The sequence below is a fragment of the Arvicola amphibius genome, chromosome 2, assembly GCF_903992535.2.
Source record: "Arvicola amphibius chromosome 2, mArvAmp1.2, whole genome shotgun sequence".
Taxonomy (NCBI): Eukaryota; Metazoa; Chordata; class Mammalia; order Rodentia; family Cricetidae; genus Arvicola; species Arvicola amphibius.
This window is the reverse complement of record NC_052048.2, coordinates 8,090,314-8,111,547: the sequence shown is the minus strand read 5'-3', so window position 1 is coordinate 8,111,547 and position 21,234 is coordinate 8,090,314. Positions and strand designations below refer to the sequence as shown.

Below are 21,234 nucleotides of genomic sequence, written 5' to 3'. Positions count from 1 at the left end.
AGCTAACTTTGCTCTTAACAACTATCAGTTACTGACAATTCCTCCACTAGGGGGTGGAACTTCTTATACACCTTCCCACTCCATGTTGTCATGATCTCTGTGAATTCCTGTGTTAAACTGCTCTGTTGTGTCTCTAACACACAGTTTCTGCACAGGCATTCACTGTGTTTGCTTCTTACGACCTTTCCTGCTTCTCTTCACAGTGACCCCTGAGCCTAGGGAGGAGGTGGGTGTGAGACTGGTGAGCTGCAGAGATGGTGCCATTGATATGTGCTTGCTATGCAAGCGTGAGGACCTAAGTATGGACCCCAGAGCCCCAAATCTGGGTGGAACAGTACACTCCTGCAAACTCAGGGCTGAGGCTGGGGAGGACAGCCTGATCACTAGAGCGCAGTAGTTAGTCAGTTAGGCTGAATTGGTGAGTTCTTGATTCAGTGAGAGATCCTTTCTCAAAAATTATGATGGACAGTCATCAAAGATTATAACAGGCATTGATGGATGACCCTCACACACATGCACACATAGACATGTTGTAAAGAATTCTTGAGAAAACCAAGGAAAGTCTGGAGAATGGCTCAGTGGTTTAGAGCACTGGCTGCTCTTCCAGAGGACCCAGATTCTATTCCCAGCACCCACATGACAGCTCATAACCATCTGTAACTGCAGTTCCAGGCAAGCAAATGCCCTATTCTGGGCTCTGCTGGCATTGCACGTACATGCTACACATACATACATGTAGACAAAGCATGCATCATACACACACACACACACACACACACACACAAAATAAAATAAAATTTCTTAAAAACTGAGGAATTGTCTTTGGCAGCATAGCAGTATAGATTTTTAAGTTATTTTTATTTTGTGTATGTTTTTCCTGAATGTGTATCATGTGTGTGCGGTGTCTATAAAGACCATATGTATATATATATATATATATGTATATATATATATAACAATACTATATTACCATTTCATTATAAATTCCAAAAAAAACATTTATTCTTTTTTATTCTTGAACATCCCTTCATTGCCTTTTGTTGTTGTTGTTTTATTTGTGTTCTAGGTACAGCATAATAGCAACTGATAAATGAATGCAGTTTGAATATTGGTTAATATTTCTATTTATGTTGACAAGTAAAACAGAAGTGAAACAAAAACCATGTCGGTCAGAAAGATGTTTATCTGTGACTTCTTTGTCAAATTGAATGTTGATTGCCTTACGTTGGAAGGGATGTCTCTTCATTTGAGCAAACATATTACTTTTGTTTTCATATAACTTATGTTTCTATAGTTTTGTGTTCAACAATAGCTGCGTTAGGATTAAGGGTCTTATGATGCTTGTGGAGTTGGGATGAAATAAAATGGGGTTGTTCTAAATTTAGAAGATCGCCAGTTATTTTTGGACTACAGAGACAACTCCTTATGCCAGTTTAAGGTTATTAAAGTTATTGACGAGGATCGATAGCTCATTGAGGAAGAGGAGTTGCAGAAAGCATATGTGCACCTGTTCAGAGAGGAAAGAAAGCAATGGGCACCAGGAGCTAAATGTTGGTCAAAGCTTAAAGCAGCAAATGTTCTGTAAAACGATGGAGCAAATAGAACACACTATTTCCTGCCAGTAGGCTGTCTAAACTAGAAACAGAAGCGAGCAGCGAACTGTGACCATTTAACTGGGTTAAGAACAAGTATTAGGAGAAGCAGTAAATATCTATAATTAGATATGCAAGTTTTCCTATTACACAGAATGGCTATCCTCAGAGGTTAAAGAATCAAAGGGCATCAATAACAAGCAGTATTGGACTGAGTCAACTGAGAAATACCTCAATATAACAGTAAGATTCCTACCTAGATAAGCCTACAAAGATAAAAACAAGGTAATAGAGAATACTACAGAGAAAAACCTGAAAACAAGCCACCCATTTCTCAAAGGCATTCCTCATACAAATGAACACCAAACAAAAAAAAATATATCTTTTTTGGGGATACCTGAAATGTCCATTGGATAAGGTGGCAAACAACTCTATTTTGCTGCACATCTTTACTGAGCTCAAAATTGAGAACTGGAGACTAACTTCTTACTGAACAACTCGATAGTATCTGATTGTCATAAAGAATCATGCTTCCTCAAATGAAAATCTCCCATTGCTAGGTGCAGGGAGGCCATCGAGACGATTCCAGAAGCTAATAGTTCTTCCCCTATAGAATGAGAAGAGAGGGTTGCATGAAGATCCTCAAAGGCAGCTTCTACCACAGAGAGTTTAAGATGTGGGTGTAGTAACAGTTATAAAACCCGGGAAGGCTGCGACACGTCCAAGCTTTCAAATATAAGTGATGCTGTAAATACTCAAATGGAATAAGTATGAAGCTTCCGGGCATCCGTAGTCCAGAGTCCGTGGACCAGGCACCGGAAGTGACTATAAGGGCAGCTTCCCTTCCGGGTGGACGAAGGCTAGCAGGTCACAGGTCGCCGGTGCCCAGTCGGTCGCCAGCCGCCCGGGAACATGGAGGCCGCGCGATCCGTGGGGCCATTCGTGGTGGTGGGAGGCGGCATTGCCGGCGTCACGTGTGCCGAGCAGGTTCGTGGGAGCGAGCTCCGCCCCTTCCGGACTCCGCAGGCCGGGGAATTGGAGGTTGCGAACGGTCCCCTTCGGTGGTCGGTCTTCCGGCCTTTGCCACGCCCCTCCGCTGTGCGGCTGGGCGGGATGCTGCGCTCCGGGCTGCTGGAGCACTGGGGGCCAAGTGGGCGGGATGCTGTGCTCCCGGGGCTGATGTAGAGCTTGGGACCAAGTGGGCGGGATGCTGCGCTCGGGGCTGCTGGAGCGCTACGGGCCAAGTGGGCGGGATGCTGTGCTCGGGGCTCATGAAGCGCTAGGGGCTAAAGTGGGCGGGATGCTCCGCTCGGGGCTGATGGAGAGCTTTGGGCCAAGTGGGCGGGATGCTGTGCTCCCGGGGCTGATGTAGAGCTTGGGACCAAGTGGGTGGGATGCTGCGCTCCGGGCTGATGGAGAGCTAGGGGCCAAGTGAGAGGGATGCTGTGCTCCGGGCTGATGGAGCGCTGGGGCTGAAGTGGGCGGGATGCTGCTGCGCTCCGGGCTGATGGAGAGCTAGGGGCCAAGTGGGCGGGATGCTGCGCTCGGGGCTCCTGGAGCCCTAGGGGCTGAAGTGGGCGGGATGCTGCGCTCGGAGCTGATGGAGCTCTTGGGGCTCCTGGAGCACTAGAGGCCAAGTGGGTGGGATGCTGCTCCCAGGGCTGATGGAGTGCTAGGGGCTGAAGTAGGCGGAATGCTGCTGCGCTCAGGGCTGGCAGAAAGCCAGGGGATGCTGTGGGCCAGATGCTGCTGCGCTCCAGATGCTGCTGCGCTCGGGGCTCCTGGAGCGCTAGAGGCCAAGTGAGCAGGATGCTGCGGTTGGGGTTGATGGAGCCTTCTGTCCCTGGTCTGCGGGGGCCCGGGCAAACCCAAGGAGTGGGAAGTGCATAATTAACTGGGAAGCCAGAGCCAAACCAGATTCGAGGCGGAATGGTACGCAAACCGGCAAGAGGCTTTGGTATTTGGACAGAAAATCCACCCACTTGTCATATTTCCTTCACACATGAAATTTAGTTTCATGGTAGGTGCCAACTCCTTAGTTAATAAAGTAATTCTAACAAAGTACCTTGAACTCCCAAGATAAGCTTTCATCTCCAGCAAAAGTTTGGGACAAAGGCATACAAATGTAGAATCTCTGACTACGATACGCAAGTGAATCGGATGAGTCATATTACAAAAAGGGCTAGATTATTTTGTTGCTGTAACTAACCACTTTAGTCACAAGAAATAGAAGAAATTTAAATACGTTGAGGTTTTAATCTTTGGAGGTCATCTTCTGTTTACCCATCAAGAGTTCTTATTCTAGGCAACGTAATATGGTTTTAGCAGATAGAGAAGAAGAGCATACGCCACGGTGTAACCTGCAGTGGAGAAGAGCATGACATAATTAATTTGAAGCTCAGGGGAGACAGAAGCAAGGAAGACTGCCTGGGCTCAGACTTTATAGGGCTCTATGGCATGCGGAGAGTTCAACAAAAATCTCCAAACAAATGGTTTTGAGCTGCGGCGAAAAGTGTTCAAGCGGCGAAAAGTGTTCAAATGAAAGCAAGTGTTAATTAGCTAGTGTTTGGGATAGTGGCAACCGGTTGACAGCTGTATGAGCCTGGAGGCTAGCTTGTAGATGGTTCTCAGTAGGATAGTTTTGAGGACCTGATCCAGCAATGGAAATACAGATAGACTGCAGGATATGAAAAGTAAACAAAGGTGGGGGAGAGAAAATATTGTCAAATAGAGGAAGTTCAAATAAGCTGAGGCAAAGGACGCTTGCGTGTCCTAAGGGCGTGTTAATTGTTACAGCTTTATGGGCTGTGAGGAATAGCAGGCAGAGAAGTAAGAGTCCAAGATGAACAAGTGTTCTTCCTCCAGAGTGAGGAAGAAGGGGAAATAATAAAACAACAGCACATTAAGTCTTTGCACTTTCTTAAGCGAATGTTAACATGCCTTTGTCTTTCCCTCTCTGAAACCAGTCAGAGAGGGAGTGTCAAAGTTTTGGAAAAACTCATGCCAAGATTCTGTGTAATATCAGAGACTTGTTTTAATTTTAGCCTCGGTGAAATCAAAGTCAAAACATTAATTTAAAATAAATGAAAACAGACAGTTAGTAATAGCCATATAACTTTAAATTAGTATGTAAAATGAGTCAACCAAAGACTGCTGTAGTGATTTTGCTTATCCAGGTCTTTGTCCACCTTTAACATGAGTAGACTGTTTATTTTAGCACTGTCAGAGTTTAACAGTACCAATGCCGCACCATTATGAACTCAGAATAACCGATTTTCACATGTGAAACACTGAAGTTTTATTAGGTAGACAGCGTTATCACTATTCTGGCATCAATTCAGTAATAGCTGAAAATATTTTTTATCCTGTCATTTCTCTTTAAAATTCAGCTGGCTGTTACCTTTCCTGAAGAAGACATTCTCCTGGTAACAGCCTCTCCTGTTATCAAAGCAGTTACAAACTTCAAGCAGGTGAGAACAATTGTGGATCAATTAATGCTTCCAAGATGTAAAATACTGCCCTTTCATTGAATTTGTTGTGTTTTGAGAGATCTGAAGCTTTTTCCATTAAAATTCTGTGTGTTCAATGTATATTAAATACAGTTTTTTTTAACTGAATTAGGAAATTCTGAAGTTTTTCTTAACTTTTATCTCTAATAAGGTAAATAACACTATGTGTGGTTCACATATGTCTCTGGGGTCCTTGTTAACTCAGAAGAATGTAAAAAGCTCCTGAAGACAGGCTTGAAATTACAACTCATATGATCAGATTTTCATGCAATGTTTGCAGCCAGGTTCCAGCACTGACCTATGGTCTGTCACTCAAACTAGGGAGGTTGAGCTATACATGTTTATGAATTTGTTTGTGGGTGAAGATAGGGAAGCAGAGAAGTAAAGGGTTTGGACAGAGGATGAAATACTTTACAGAAATCTAAGTAGGAAAGGACAGAGGGAATCCAAAGAGATAGTGATTGTTTTAAAGAACAGGGAAGAATGGTTTAAAGATGACCAAAAAAGTTACCTGGTAAAGAGAGCAGAGAAGCCAGAATACATTAAAAAAAATACATTGACTGTTCAGTTAAACACCAGTAAAGTAAGTTGTGTTAGCTGACACTTTTAGAGGCAAACAAACAAAAACAAAAAACCAAACAAACAAAAACAAAAAACCAAACAAACAGCAACAACGAAACCATAGCACAGCACTAACAGGACAGTTGAGCTCAGGGCATAAGATGCTGAGCCCAGTCCTCCTTCTACTCTATAATGCATGTGCTAATCAGCTGTTGTAACATGAGTAACATGAAGGCTGGGCTTGTTGGGGTTTCTGTCCTGCCTGGTCCCCCAGGCGTTTAGTCCCAGAGAAAATCACACAGAGAACTCCATAAGATTATAAACTCATTGGCCCATTAGCTCAGGCTTTGTATTAGCTCTTATAACTTATGTTAGCCCATTATTCTAGTCTATGTTAGCCACATGCCTCAGTACCTTTTTCAGCAGGGCAGGTCACATCCTGCTTCTTCCGTGGTCTGGGCTGGACTGGGGAGGAATGGGCTTCCTCCTTCCCAGCATTCTCCTGTTCTCCTTCACCCTGCCTCTACTTCTTGTCTGGTTGATCCACCTATACTTCCTGCCTGGCCAATCAGTGTTTATTTAAAACATGATTGACAGAATATAGACAATTCTCCCATGCTACTCTCTGTAATATTAGGAGCAGCAGGCCCCTTGTTCCTTCGCCCAGCTAGCTTATACCCGAAATAATCACAGTTATTGTTTGTAAATGTTCTTTTACATTTAAAGGGGGATATTATATAGATATGAATAATTTACTTTGGTATAAATTTTGCTTTGTTGATATAAATTTAAGGTCAATTTTGTTATATGTATATGTATTTCTGGTCTTGGTTAAGGTATTATGATTGTGTAGTTTATTTAAAAATGTAATCTATAATTAGGAAATATAGGTTGTTAATAGATAATCATCGATAATAGTCAAGCTTGTAGTCATGTTAGTTAGATTTTCTAGATATATAGAGATATATTTCAGTTAGATAGGCATTCTTCATATCTTTCAAAGACTACAGAATATGGCATTTAATGTTTTAATAACTTAGGGCTTTTCATGACAATGAGACACGTCTGCTTTTGGCAGCACCAGCTACTTCAAGAGGAAGATGGGCATTGAAGAGGCTCCTTATGGAGTGGTTAGACATTTGGGCAAGAAACTGCTCTTGCCTGGACTGTTGCATAAACTGGACACAGAGAACCTGCAGAGAGAGGACTGCTGAACTTGCCTAAAGGTGAAATGGTCCTTTGGGGTTCCTGACTCATGAAAGAGTCTGTGAGACATTCTGCAGGACACAGCAGATAGTGACTGAACTGTCTTTGAAATTTCCTGCTTCATGGAAATGTCTGCTGGATACTATGGGCCTGAAGGCTGAAGATGGATGCCCCAACTGTACAGAGGATCTTTGGGTGACTATCTAGGCAGTGAGATGTCTCTGTCATTTCTAGAGTTTTGGAAGTTGCTTACTTCTTGTTTACTTAGGTCATGTTATATCCTTCTGGAGTCTTTGATGGAGTTGAAGAATAGATAGATAGTTATAGCTGTCCTTAGTTATGATAAAAGATAAAATAGATATAAATATTGTGACTGTAATTCTTGCTTGATAACTGTTTTGTTATATGTAATTTTACTATGTTAAAGTTAAAGCCTTCCTTTTTGTTTAAACAGAAAAAGGGGAAATGGTGTAGGAGGGTCTTCTTTCTATGTGTTGCTTTTATTGGTTGAATAAAGAAAACTGCCTTGGCCTTTTGATAGAGCAGCCCTTAGGTGGGCATAGTAGACAGAACAGAATTCTGGGAGGAAGAGGCAGTGTGGCAGATGCCATGATTCTCCTACCCAAGACGGACGCTGGTTCGACTCATACCAGTAAGCCACAGTCAAGTGGCAATACACATTAATGGAGATGGGTTAAACAAATATGTAAGAGTTAGCCAATAAGAGGCTAGAGCTAATGGGCCAGGCAGTAATTAAATTAATACAATTTCCGTGTGGTTATTTCGGGTGTAAGCTAGCCAGGCGATGGAACAAGGGGCCCGCAGCTCCTAATACTACAAGCTGTCACCATGACAGAATGTCTGAGAGTATCATCCTCTACCAAAAGTTCTACTAGGAAGTGTGGCACTTCAGGTTCTGTCAGTAGTTACAGAATGCCGACTGCGTCCTGGGTACAGTACAAGGTCCTGGCGTACAGTGGGAGTAACACACTTGCTCCTACGGGTAGTCAGTGCCATGGATGAAAGAGGGGTCAGTCCATGATTAGGTGGATCATTGTTTTCCAGATTGTGAGAAGGCTATTGTTGAAGTATGTGGTAGAACAAAGCTGCCTACTTCATATAGGCTGAGACAGAGAGGAGGCACCGAGGTTGCAATACCCTCGTCTAAGGGCCTGACGTCCCTGCATTAGGCACCACCTCCTACCGAGACCACCAAGCCTTTAACTTGTGGGTCTTTGAGGGACATAGGTGCCCTCAGTGCAGTTGGCTAACCTTCTTGTTTGTGAGCATGAAATAGTACTGTATAGGATAAAGGAAATACCTTCTTTAAATGTGCATTTCTTGTTTGATCTCGTAAAGGTCTCTAAAGTTTTGGAAGAATTTGATGTTGAAGAACAGCCAAGTACCCTATTGGAAAATCGCTTTCCCAACATTAAGGTCATAGAGTCGGGAGTAAGACAGCTGAAAAGTGAAGAACATGTAAGACTTTCTCTTGTTAAATGATTTTTCCTAACGTTAAATTCCAGGTTTTGTCGCACTTCTTTTAATCATATCTCCATCATCACCATGGCTTAAGCCCCTAAATTGTAGATTAAATTCTGTTAATGCAAACCTCTTTGTTCCAGAGCAGGAAAGCTAGTTTCCATCAGACTCTCGGCATGGATTATGGCCAGTGCTCGTTACACTATATAATGTACACTCCCTCAATTACCTTGTAATCACTGTCGTTGAAAGGAGCTGCCTGTTCGTCCCGGCTGCCCAGAACCAAAATAATCACATAGAAACTGTATTAATTAAATCACTACTTGGCCTATTAGCTCTAGCTTCTTATTGGCTAACTCTTACATCTTAATTTAACCTATCACCATTAATCTGTGCATCTCCACAAGGTTGTGACTTACCAGCAAAGTTTCAGCGATTCTGTCTCCAGTGGAAGCTCCATGGCTTCTCTCTAACTCTGCCTCCTTTTTCCCAGCATTCAGCTTAGTTTTCCCCCACCTAGCTCTGTTCCTCTATAGCTCTGTTATAGTTCCTTTATTTATCAATGGTAATCACAGCACACAGAGGGAAATCCCACACACTGTCACTGAGCATCAGCTGCCCATGTGTTCTTTTGTCTCAACTGTTTGCTTTTGCCTTTCTTGCCCTGTGTTCACAGTGTATCGTCACAGAAGACGGCCGTCAGCATGTGTATAAGAAACTCTGCCTGTGTGCTGGAGCTAAGCCGAGGTTGATCTGTGAGGGAAATCCATACGTGTTAGGAATCCGCGATACGGACAGTGCTCAGGTGATGTCTTAAGGGCGGGTCTACGAAAGGGAAGGAGGGTCCCTTGTGAATGGCCGTGCTTCACTGATGTTGACGCCACGCTGTTTCTGTGAGGCAGTTCCTACCCACCATTCAGAAGCCACCAAATGTTTGTTTTACTGTTGCCAGCTTCACTTTGGCTAATGATTACATGGTTTTAGCTAAAATTGACTCCCTGCTCTTTTGGCTGTGACACTCAAAGATACCAAGACCATGTTGGGTATTACACATTACATCAACACACGTTCATCATTCTGTACTGGGAATATGAGATTTGCAGCCTAACAGTATAACAATCATTTTCCCAGATTTCCTAGTAATTCTTCAGAAAAATTAATAATAATATTTCCAAGATCTTTGTGACTGTAATTCCAGAACTTGCTTGGCTTGTTGCTCTGCGCTGTAAGAAGCAAACCCTCCCACCTCCCACCCCCCACCTCCCCCCGCATAAAGCTACCTTTCCATGAAGCACAGCTCATTTTTTTTCACTATGACAGGGCTTGTCAGCTCTTGTTACTAAGAAACTGGTTTCATCTCCACACCCGGCAAGGATATGATTACACTGCATTTATATGATCCATATTCTTTATAAAGTGGCTAAAGATTTTCTCCAGGCTGCTTATTCTAGGGTAACCACTCAGTGCTCGCCGGATATGGTTATTCTAGGGTAACCACTCAGTGCTCCCTGAGTATGGTTATTCTAGGGTAACTATTCAGTACACCCCGAGTTTGATTATTCTAGAGTAATCACTCAGTGTACCCCAAGTATGGTTATTCTATGGTAACCATTCAGTGCACCTCAAGTATGGTTATTCTATGGTAACTGTAACCAAGTGTGGTTATTCTAGGGTGACTAATCAGTACCCGTGTGATGTGGAAAGTACTTCTGTATATGTGTTGCTTTTATTGGTTAATGAATAAAGCTGCTTTGGCTTATAGCAGGGCAGAATAGAGCCAGGCAGGGAGAGATATAGAGAGAGAGTAGGCAGAGTCACAGAGATGCCATGTAGCTGCTGAAGGGAGCAGACACCCCTGAACCTTACCAGTAGACCACAGCCTTGTGGTGATACACAGATTAATAGAAATAGGTTAATTTAAGATGTAAGAGTTAGTTAATAAGAAGCCTGAGCTAATAGGCCAAACAGTGTTGTAATTAATATATTTTCTATGTGATTATTCGGGTCTGGTTGGCCAGGATAGGAATGAGCAGCCTCTGGTTAAATCCATGTATGGTTTAAATGTGTGCTTTTTATCTCTATGTCTGTGTTCTTTATAGAGATTCTATAAGACCTGACCCTTTATGAGCAGCAAATTAAAACTTCAGGGTTTTGTCTTGAAGAATTTAAGCCAGTTTTAGTCAGTGATATATGTTTTTAAGTGAAGTTAATGGTGGTAATTACTTAGAAGGGACAAATGAATTCTTTGTTCTGAAGTCACTCTAAAGCAAGGGACACCTGTATTTGTGAAGTGCCGGGAGGACCACAGGCTACTCTGAGTTCATCTTAATCATGAGGGAAAGTGGTGCAAGAGGCATTGTCATAAAATGATAACATTTCTTGAATTAATGCTAGGAATTCTCTTCTAGCTTCTCTTAAGCTTTGTATATGTCATGTCCCATATACAAATATATGTGTCTCATCATCCTGACACAAACACTGGGAGAGACAGGGACTCTTTTACTTTTTGTAGTGGACACCATGGGACACGGAAAGTTAGTAGCTCATCCCAGGTCATCTTGTTAGGAGCTGCTAAGGCCAGTGACTACTAATCCTCATGTGTCCTGAGTCTCAGTCCTGGGAGCTGTAGAAGGGAGGGACTGCAGGGAAGCCTTTAATTGAGCCTGCTGCTGACAGATGTGGAGTCAAGCACGAGGATGAGGTGATGCAGACAGCATCTCTTGCCGAGGTCCACGGTGACACAAAGGTAGGAGGTGCTGCAGTCATGACCACCTGGAAGCAAGAGAGGCCATAATGCTAATTGGGAGGAAGTGTCCTGAGACAGGGGAATACATTTTATTTTCTTGTCCCACTGTAAGCTATAAAACACCCATGTTTAGAATATTATTAGTGATGCCTCTACTCTGACAAAATGCTGTCTCATTGTTTCTTTCTAACACAGGAATTTCAGAAACAGCTTACAAAAGCCAAGAGGATAATGATCGTCGGGAATGGTGGCATTGCGCTTGAGCTGGTGTAAGTGTGTCTCTAATACCAGGGATACTATGAGAACGATGATGCTTTGGGTAGATGAGAAAACACATCTTAAAGTCAAGAGAAATACACATACTTTCCCTTGTGCTTTCAAAGAGAAAACCCACTTTACTATTTAACCCTTGCATAACTCAAGTTGCAGAAATATTCCTCTAAATATGCAGGGTGTAGTATGTGTTTGACCTGAGCTGGTCTGACTCATGATGTGTTCTGTGATTGGGCACTGTCTAATAATCTACGTGTGTGTACCATTAGTAATCACTGCTACCCACCATGCGCTGCTCACGCATTACCTGTCCAGGTGGCAACCCCAGCATTTGTCATGCTGATCAGGATGTGTGTTATTCCCAGCTCTGGAGTTTGGGTCTGGAGAAATATTTGAGAACACATTAATACAAATGTGTTCTCGGACATACCTGTCCTTTAGAGGACAGCCACCCCATTGGGTACCTGTGCACGAGGGTGGTGATCCCTCGGGTATACCTGTCCTTTAGAGGACAGCCACCCCATTGGGCACCTGAGTGCAAGGGTGACCATCCCTCAGATGACTGTGGCGGTTTTGGTGCTATGCAGGGAAACTAGAGTCCACCCAGAAGCTGAGCTGAGCAGAGAGGTGAAGGGGAATTGCACATGTTCCTCTAGCTACTTCCAGAAGCATCCAATGGGTATCATTACTGTAACTTACACTGGAAACCTTTTTCCTGCTCAGAATCTCACAGCATCTAACTCTTTCTTGACCTTTTTTGGAGACTGGTGATTATTACTTGAGTTAACTTACAGCTTTGTATCTGGCAAGCTCTGGTAGGAGGAAGGTCTCTTACCATGTAGTTCCTGATTCTGTGATCTGAGTCATCATCACTCATGATGAAAAGTGACAGGCAACCCCTTCTGTTCTGTGCCATTCTGTACTCCAGAGGCCAATGCTGTCCCCTCAGTTACTTTATCTTTACCTTTATCTCAGTTACTGTTCCCGCTGATCTTCCAAAGGCAGTTTGTTGCTGTCCCTTCCAAAGACACACAACAAATAATTTCCATAATTTCATAAAGTCATAACACCTGGAATGTATTTCTGTAGAGCAGTTTCTAACGTGGAAGTAGCTCCCTGTGTAATGGCATCATGCTTTGGTATCTCGCCAAGAGAGCCCTGTTAGCATTATGGGGAGTGGATTAGTGGGTACTCTTGGGAGAAAGCTAGCCCAGGAGTCTCTCATGATTACAGATATAATTTTGGCCTGCTAGTCAGTCATGGGGATGCTATGCCACATTGTTGTATTCTGTGACATTACTTTTAGAAAGAAGTATGAATTAAATACAAAGATTTCCAAATTATAAATAGCAAAGCATTTCATAAGCATGCTTAAGTATAAGATATGAAATGTTACCTGCAAGTATGTTCTCTGCTTTCTTCTGATGAGCAATGCTATACAGGCTGAGAAGGACCAACTCAAATGTCCTCCCAGTAATCAGAAACTCGGTGACTATGAGTGTTCATTGGCCTGGTTGGGGCAATGGAGTCTTACCCGTGTATCAGAATGTGACTTCAGGTATCATGGAGTCACATGCACTAAACCTTTGTCTATCATCTGGCTGTTGATTCGTCTTGAAAAGTCATCCTGCCAGCCTACAAATAAAGAGGCAGTACTTTATACCATAGCAATGGGGAAAATTGAGTAACAAGATGGCTTAGCAGGTACAGCCCCTAAACCCATCCATATATAGATGGAAGAGCTCATTCCAGTGTTGTCCTCTGACTTCCACATACACACCATGATGCATATGCTTACACACAGACACACGATAATAAACATTTTTAAGAGAATGGACTCCATAAAGTTGTACCAACTTCACATGCATGCTGTGACACATGCACCCACATACATGATGCATATGCAAGGGCAATGGAGGTTTTAAATGATAAAGAATACATTATACTCTTTGTTGTAAAATCCAAGTGTCCTGTGGTAGGAGGGCTGTGTACCCAGTTTGTTTAAGACTGTCCACATATACATTAGTTTTACCGTAACAGTTTACTGAATAGCAGAAAGTCTCTGCAAAATTTCATGATTATCTGAATGATGATGTCCATCAGGGAGTGGGTGGAATGCACACAGCATTCTTAGTGTCCAAACCTAGGTAAATAAGGTGCCGGGAGCTTGGTTAGCTGGTGAATGGTGAGAGGCCAGCTTGCTTTCCAAAGGCCTGTGTTTTTCCCTTTACATTCCTTGTCTTCTTCTGAACGGGATCTCTTTAGCTAGATGGTCTGGGTGAGGGAATTTAAAGCAGGTGGTAGTTCTTTATACTGCATGAAGGTGTTACATGCAAGCCTCCTTCCAACCTTTTGACATGAGCATGTAGGAAAGTCACCAGATGAAGCAGTGTTTTCAGTGCCCTTAGGTCGTATCATCTGTTCATACGTACATACGTACATACATACATAACGTACATACATGCTTACATACATACATACATACATACATACATACATACATACGTCACTGCTTCTGTCACAGCCAGAAAGTACCCTAGAACCCTTTGAGCACATTTCTATGTCTGTGTTGTCCACTGAACAGAGAGGACAGTCATTGTGATGTGTGTTGTGTAGTACTCAGTACATGTCGTCACTGGGTTCTTTCGGTAAAGTTGATAAACTTGCTTTAGTATGTATTCTACTTTAACTCTTATTTTGTTTGTTTGTTTTTTAAACAGGGTTTCTCTGTAGTTTTTGAGCCTATCCTGGAACTAGCTCTTGTAGACCAGGCTGGCCTCGAACTCACAGAGATCCTCCTGCCTCTGCCTCCTGAGTGCTGGGATTAAAGTTGTGCGCTACCGCACAGCTAAAGTCTTACTGTCCTTAAAGTGAACTACACTCCCCTTTATAGTCTGTGTCTTTTACTTCTGCTGCACAGGACAGCCTTTATTTGCAGAGATTTTTTTTCCCCGAACTTTTCTACAGAAAATTGTAACATTCTTCCTAGGTATGAAATTGAAGGCTGTGAAGTGATTTGGGCCATAAAGGATAAAGCCATTGGGAATACTTTCTTTGACGCAGGCGCAGCAGAGTTTTTGATTTCCAAGCTCATGTCTGAAAAATCAGAGGCTAAAATTGCTCATAGAAGAACCATATACACCGTTGAAGGTAAGTGCAATATCTGGCTTATTTCATTCATGGATGAAACTAATTTTTAACTATAAGAAAATTCAGTAAACAGTATTTAGGGGGCAGGAACATGGATATCTACTTTTATGTCTTTTTTATTATTTTATTTTATTACTTTAAAAAAATACCAATCCAAATTCTCACTTCCTCCCCTCCTCCCATTTTCCTCCCACTTCCTCCACACACCCTCCCCTCACCTCCCTCCAATCCTAAGAGAGGGCAAGGCACCCTGCTCTGTGGAAAGTCCAAGGCCCTCCCCACTACATCCAGGTTGAGCAAGGTATACATCCAAAGAGAATAGAATGCCAAAAGGCCAGTACATGCAGTAGAAACAAATCCCAGTGCCATTGTCATTGGCCCCTCAGTCTGCCCCAACTGTCAACCACATTCAGATGGACTAGTTTGATCCCATGCTTGTTCATTCCAAGTCCAGTTGGAGTTGGTGAGCTCCCATTAGCTCAATCACATTGTTTCAGTGGGTGAATCCCTCATGGTCTTGACTTCCTTGCTCATACTGTCCCATATGAAGTTTTTAGATTAGAAAATATATTGGGGGCTGGAGAGATGGCTCAGTCAGGAAACCCAAGTTTGGTTCCCAGCACCCACAAAGATGCCCACAACATCTGTAACCCTAGTTCTGAGGGGTCCAGCACCTCCTTCAGGCCTCCAAGGGAACCAAGAGCACAACTGGTAGACAGACATACATGCAGGCAAAGCACCCATACACACACACCAAAGTAAAAAGAAACGAATAAAGGGTATGATGGCATACACCTCTAATCTCAGTGACAAGAGTAGGTGGCAGGCTCTCTGTGCATTCTGGGCCAGTCAGGGCTATGAAGTAAGATCCAATCTCAAAACAAAACAAAATCTGAACAACTTTTTCTTAGTTATTTTAAAAAATAGACATTTAATACACATAGGAATTTTAAATTAAGTGAATTAACCAGGCCATTTGCATCTTGTCAAACAGTTGCTATAACTAAGCAATGCCCAAGACTACTTTCTAAAAAGTCCACTGAGAACAATACCCACTAGTTTATATTTAATAGACTTCAAACAAGCTTTGGGCTCATAAAATTCTAAGTGAGTTTTCTAAGTTTTGGAGAGGCTACAGATTGACAGAATTTAGACTCTAATAGCTAATTTTCACACTCTTACGTTGGCAAGTGTGTAACCCTGAGTCACACTGGGTGCTGAGACAGTGTCAGTGAAAGGTCACCCATTCTGTCATTGTCACAGAACACTCAGTGAACAAAGCAGCTAAGACAGAGACGTGCCACCATGCTGCATGTCTGCCTGAGAATCAGGACATTGCCCAAAGGCTCCAGAGATGACTGACTCTCTGTCCAGCCATTTTAAAATCATCTGAGTTCATTTCTTAGGAGCGAGAAAGGAAAACAGAGTCAAAGCTAAAGTTGAAAACGTGGGCAGTGCCCTCGGACCAGACTGGCATGGAGGCTTGGATCTGAAGGGAACAGAAGAGGTATGTTTCTATAAACCGATGCCAACCACCCAAACGCCAAATCTCTGGGTCACCTGAGTTTAAGTATACTATGTAAGAAAGGTCTTCAAACCTACTGACCCAGATGCCCACCCAAAATAGCAAATATTTCCTTCTAACAGCAGAGCTGGCTATGTCTACTTGCAGACTACAGGGGTAAACCACAGTTCTCAGTCTTCTGCTAAAGGTCCTTTTAATGCTTGCAGCACCCTTACAAAGTGCTTACAAGGGTTACTAGGTGGAGTCAAAACAAATATGTCATATTTTCATTGAGTAAGTAGGTAACTTGCTTTCACTTAATAGATAACTTTCAATTTTTTAAGTTACAAAATTGCTGTCATTCAAAAATTCAAGAATATAAATGTGTCTGTATTTGCACTGAAACCTTTTCTGGCTTTGGTGGGTAGAAGGGGAGCTGCCTAAACGGAGTCTAATTGGGGATAAGAATAGTGTGAAATCATTTTCTCCAGAATTCCTGGGACTCCTATGCAGTTTTACCATCCGGGGTTTTAAGAGTCCTTCAGCGAACACAGGTGCCTGCTGCCTCCTTGGTGTGCTGGCCACACCGCAGTGAAAACCTGTAGAATTTCGTGGATTTCCAGATTGCCTCTTCTACTTGCCACGTCCGTCATCCTTGGCATTTCAAGTGTCGGGTGGATTTTGCTCACCTTTGCACAGACTTTGAGAGGTGTATTTGGGAGCATCAGCATGCTGTGTTTATACTACAATATCTGTGTCTCAGCAGGCACTGTCTGGATTGTGCTGACCAGTATTCATTTTGTCCAGTTTTCACACAGTATTCACATTGAAACCAAGTGTGAAGTCAAGAAAATCTACCTTCAAGAGGAGTTTAAGATTATGAAGAAAAAGCCCTTGGCTTTTCCAAAGGATCAGCATAAGTCAGTTACAGTTGATAAAGGTAAAAGGAAAAAAAATATATATATATATATATATATATATATATATATATATTAATTTTTTGAGACAGGGTTTGTTTCTCTGTGCCTCCCTGGCTGTCCTGGAATTCACTCTGTAGACCAAACTGGTCTCAAACTCAGAGATGTACGTGCCTCTGCACCCCCAAGTGGTAGTATTGAAGGCATGCATCACCACTGCCTGGTGTTCCATTTTAAACTCACATTTTCATATAAAAATTGGTTTAAAAAAACTATTAGTTAATTTCACTGCTCTTGGTTAAATTTTCTAATAAATTCCATGTTATGAGGCTTTCCATTTTATTTGGGTTCACAGTATTTGGACCATTATAACCTGACCTAGTGAGTTAGTCGGTATTTCACAGATCAAAACAAAATGGAAGCTTTCACAAGTAACACAGCTGTAAGTAACATAACTTGTAGATCAAATTTAAAATTCTGTGTTTGGGACAAAGTGCAGACGCCCGGTCTCATTCTACACCACCTAGGGACTCCTCCAGGCACAGTCTGTGGATTGCCAACACTGCAGTTAGGCGGCTAATGTTCTGTTCTCGTCTAGTGTTTTCTAGGAAAAAGAATGGTAGAGTTGGGGTTGTGGACAGTGAGGAGAAACATCAAGAAGAGCGGGGTTAAATGCTGAGTGACATGAAGTACTAATCAAATTGCTTCACAATTAACTTAGAAAGTGATCATCAGTTTAATTTTCCTGTTAATGTCTCTGCCCACGTCCAAAGGACTGTGTTTAGTCCCCTAGAGCACTATGCTTTTGAAGCTGCCAAACACAAAACAATGTCATTGCGCTCAGCTGTCCCAGCCAGACGACCTTCTGTAGTCAAGAGGACTACAGCCTCTACAGCCTCTACTACAGGACTAAAGCCGCCTGCCCTTTCTGTTTCTTTCCGTTCACACGATATTGAGAGTAACTGCTCAAGATGACTCTTGAGAACTGAATTCTCTTCTTTTTCTTTTAAGAAGTGTGGCCTGTGTATGTGGAACTAACCAATGGGAAGATCTATGGCTGTGATTTCCTTGTCAGTGCTACGGGAGTCACACCAAATGTACACCCTTTCCTCCACGGAAACAATGTAAGGTGAATTCTGTCCACTTCCTAATCTTTATCATATCTACTTTCAGTCCTCATTTTAGTTAACTGTAACGTAAGATGGCAGCAACTCTGTGGCTTATGTCTGCCTTGATTTACAGTATTCTCTTCTACTTAGCATCCCTAAATACTTACAATCCAGCTTAAGTATTATCTAAAGATGTAATGTCCAATTTGTTTATCTAAAGGTTGATGAGGGACTGCCCTGTATGAATTTTCAAAGAGTAAATCTTACAGATTGTTACATTAGCATTTTAGCATTAGAAGTGCTAAAGAATGTTCTTCTGCTTGGGGTTGGGGTAAACAAGACTATTGAATATTTTTGATATTAAAATTCTGGGACTTACTGAGGTCCCAGATAGAAGTGAATCCCTGGACATTCTGGCCAGGTGTCTACACTGTGTGGCTGCTTTTATCTTTCTGATCAGAGCTTGGTTAACACGTACAGGCTTGGCTTGCTCAGACTTCCTGTTTTTGTCATCCTAATGCTAGTGACAAACTGTTTAGTTTGACCTAGGAGAAGATGGCGGCCTGAAAGTGGATGACCAGATGCGCACGTCACTTCCTGACATCTATGCTGCTGGAGACATCTGTACTGCATGCTGGCAGCCGAGCCCAGTCTGGCAGCAGGTGAGCCTGTACCTATGACCATGTGTCTAGCCGATTCCCAGTGAAAATAAAGCAGTTACTACCATGAGCCCAAGTTTCTGTTCCAGCTTTTCTCCTCTTCAACTGGAAGCCATCACTGGTGGTTTGGGGACAAGTAACAGATTCCTACTTTAAAGTCATTTCATTTTGCAGTAGATGGAAATGTTTTTAATTAGAAAGAGTTGTGGGGTTACCTTTCTTTTCTGCTTAACCCCTCCAGGACAAACTATAACTTTATGTCATAATCTGATACAAGGGAACAACAGCTCAAAATAAGCAGATATCTTTTATTCTGAGTGAATTTCATATTTCTATGTTCTGATTTGCATGAAAAACAATTAGCTTTATATCACCCATAATGCAGACTTAGGGGAATTTCAGGTTCAATGAATTTCTGTCAGGTGTATTCAACTCAACCCACAGCCAACAGGATGGCTCTGGATATGGCCTGGCATAAAGCTGTTAACTTAATTAAGTTATTATGATGTGTTTGTGATGCAGTCATGTTGACGGGTGTTCACTGTGACCAGTAAAGATAGCACGATCTGGAACAAAGTCACTGGAAGTACACATAAGGGAATTTCTAAGACTGAAACTGTGGGGAAGATGGAGGCGAGTGGGTATAAAAGCTCTTGTTGCACAAGCCTGGAGGCCAGAGTTTGAGTTCGCAGACTGTAAAAGCTGGAGTCGTCATAAGCTACTATAACCCAACATGCCTATTGAGAGTCAGGAGGCCAGCTGAGAAACAGACCCCTCCTCAAACAGAGTAGAAAGCAAGCGGGGACTCAAGGTGTCCACTGACATTCATACATGCATATAGCATGCGTGCACTCACATTCATGCTCACGAATGTGCCCATACACATGCACACACATGGATATAATTTATTCAGATGATATTCAGAAGTAATATAAAGTACCATTCCCACTATTTCAGATGAGACTGTGGACCCAGGCACGGCAGATGGGCTGGTATGCAGCCAAGTGCATGGCTGCAGCTGGTCTGGGACAGTCTAGCGACATGGATTTCAGCTTTGAACTGTTTGCTCATGTCACAAAATTCTTTAACTATAAGGTAAGAATACCCTTTTTGCTTGAAAGTATGGCAGCTGTGGCTCTTTTCTCAAATAATTATGGTTTAAACTATGTTATCAAAAATGATATTTTGGGGACTGGAAAGATGGCTTAGCAGTTATTGCCTATCTTGAGAAAATGTGAGTTCAGTTCACTGCTTCCACTTTAGATAGCCACCTGTAACTCCAGTTCCAGGAGGTCTAACACCCTCTTCTGGCCCCCATGGGTGCCTGCATACACGTGATGCAAGCACACACATATGCACACACACCCCTCAGGAAAAAAACAGGAGCTCTGGCAGGTGTTTACCATTCTTAGTTCTCTTCCTTCTGAGACAGGTCTCTTTCCTAAACTAGACTTAAGAGAAAAGAGAAAGCACACCTACACTTCTGAGGAAGGGTCTGGTTCAGTTGCATAGTAAATCTTTAAGCCATGACTCCAGGAAAATGTGGTTCACTTTTTGTGTGTGTGTGTGTGTGTGTGTGTGTGTGTGTGTGTGTGTGTGTGTGTGTGTGTAGACACCTACGTTTATAAAGACTGGGTAGCATTATCATCCACATATATTTTCTACTTTCAGTGACTTTCAGTGTTAAAATATTAATGATGAGATCTTTAATGTGACTGTAGGCTGTGTGGCAGTGTTATATACAGAGTATGTTCATGCCATTCAAATGCTTTCTTTGAGCCCTTCCCACTGTGAGACTACGGAATAGTATTTTGGTTTTTTTTTTTTTTTTTTTTTTTCCTGTTTAAGCTACATGACCCAGATAACTGGACATTATGTTATTTGTGGGGAGTTGTCAGGAGCTACTCCAAAAAATGACCTTTTCATCCTCATGCAGGTTGTGCTGCTGGGAAAATACAATGCACAAGGCCTAGGCTCAGATCACGAGTTAATGCTGAGGTGCACCAGAGGACAAGAGTATGTCAAAGTCATCATGCAGAATGGACGCATGATGGGAGCTGTCTTAATTGGTGAAACTGATTTAGAGGAAACATTTGAAAATTTAATTTTAAACCAGATGGACCTTTCATCATACGGAGAGGATCTCCTAGATCCAGATATCGACATAGAGGATTATTTTGACTGACATTAGAATTTCTTCAGGAATAAGTTCAAAATAAGGAGAAAGGAAACAAATTGGGAAAACTAACACCTGCACCAAGTGAATGGCCCCACAAATCAAGAATATAGAAGCTAAATTCCTGGTTGGAAGGAGTCACGAACTTTCAGGGTGAACTCAGTTTAATGACTAATTAGCAGGTGAACATTCCTAATACAGCGTTGACAATAAACCTTGATTCCCACAAATGCACTTGTGTACCAGATCCGTCTTTGCCTGAACATCAGAATAAGGCCAGGGCTTCAGGAGGCTTGCTGTCTTGATTTACTTAGAACGTGATGAGTCTTCTTGTGACACCCTTGGTACTG

At 42.4% G+C, this 21,234-nt stretch overlaps 1 protein-coding gene across 2 annotated transcripts; it reads left to right on the top strand.

The window, feature by feature from the left end:
* The first annotated feature begins 2,439 nt into the window (after nucleotides 1-2,439).
* Nucleotides 2,440-21,114, top strand: Pyroxd1 (pyridine nucleotide-disulphide oxidoreductase domain 1). Of its 2 annotated transcripts, none has more exons than XM_038320462.2 (12): nucleotides 2,440-2,579; nucleotides 4,982-5,062; nucleotides 8,228-8,347; nucleotides 9,027-9,155; nucleotides 11,292-11,365; nucleotides 14,359-14,519; nucleotides 15,926-16,026; nucleotides 16,831-16,963; nucleotides 17,955-18,064; nucleotides 18,589-18,711; nucleotides 19,666-19,803; nucleotides 20,645-21,114. In XM_038320462.2, exons 1-12 carry the CDS (start codon nucleotides 2,505-2,507, stop codon nucleotides 20,891-20,893), a joined length of 1,494 nt encoding a protein of 497 aa, XP_038176390.1. In that variant the 5' UTR covers nucleotides 2,440-2,504; the 3' UTR covers nucleotides 20,894-21,114. The 2 variants fall into 2 exon arrangements, with proteins under 2 accessions (XP_038176390.1, XP_038176389.1); XM_038320461.2 differs by having other exon boundaries at nucleotides 17,952-18,064.
* The last annotated feature ends 120 nt before the right edge of the window (nucleotides 21,115-21,234 follow it).

Coding starts and splice junctions, on each gene's coding strand:
- Pyroxd1 (XM_038320461.2), top strand. CDS start 2,505: ATGGAGGCCGCGCGATCCGTGGGGCCATTCGTGGTGGTGGGAGGCGGC. Junction 11,366..14,358: donor GGCATTGCGCTTGAGCTGGT/GTAAGTGTGTCT, acceptor CATTCTTCCTAG/GTATGAAATTGAAGGCTGTG. Junction 16,964..17,951: donor GTCAGTTACAGTTGATAAAG/GTAAAAGGAAAA, acceptor TTTTCTTTTAAG/AAGTGTGGCCTGTGTATGTG.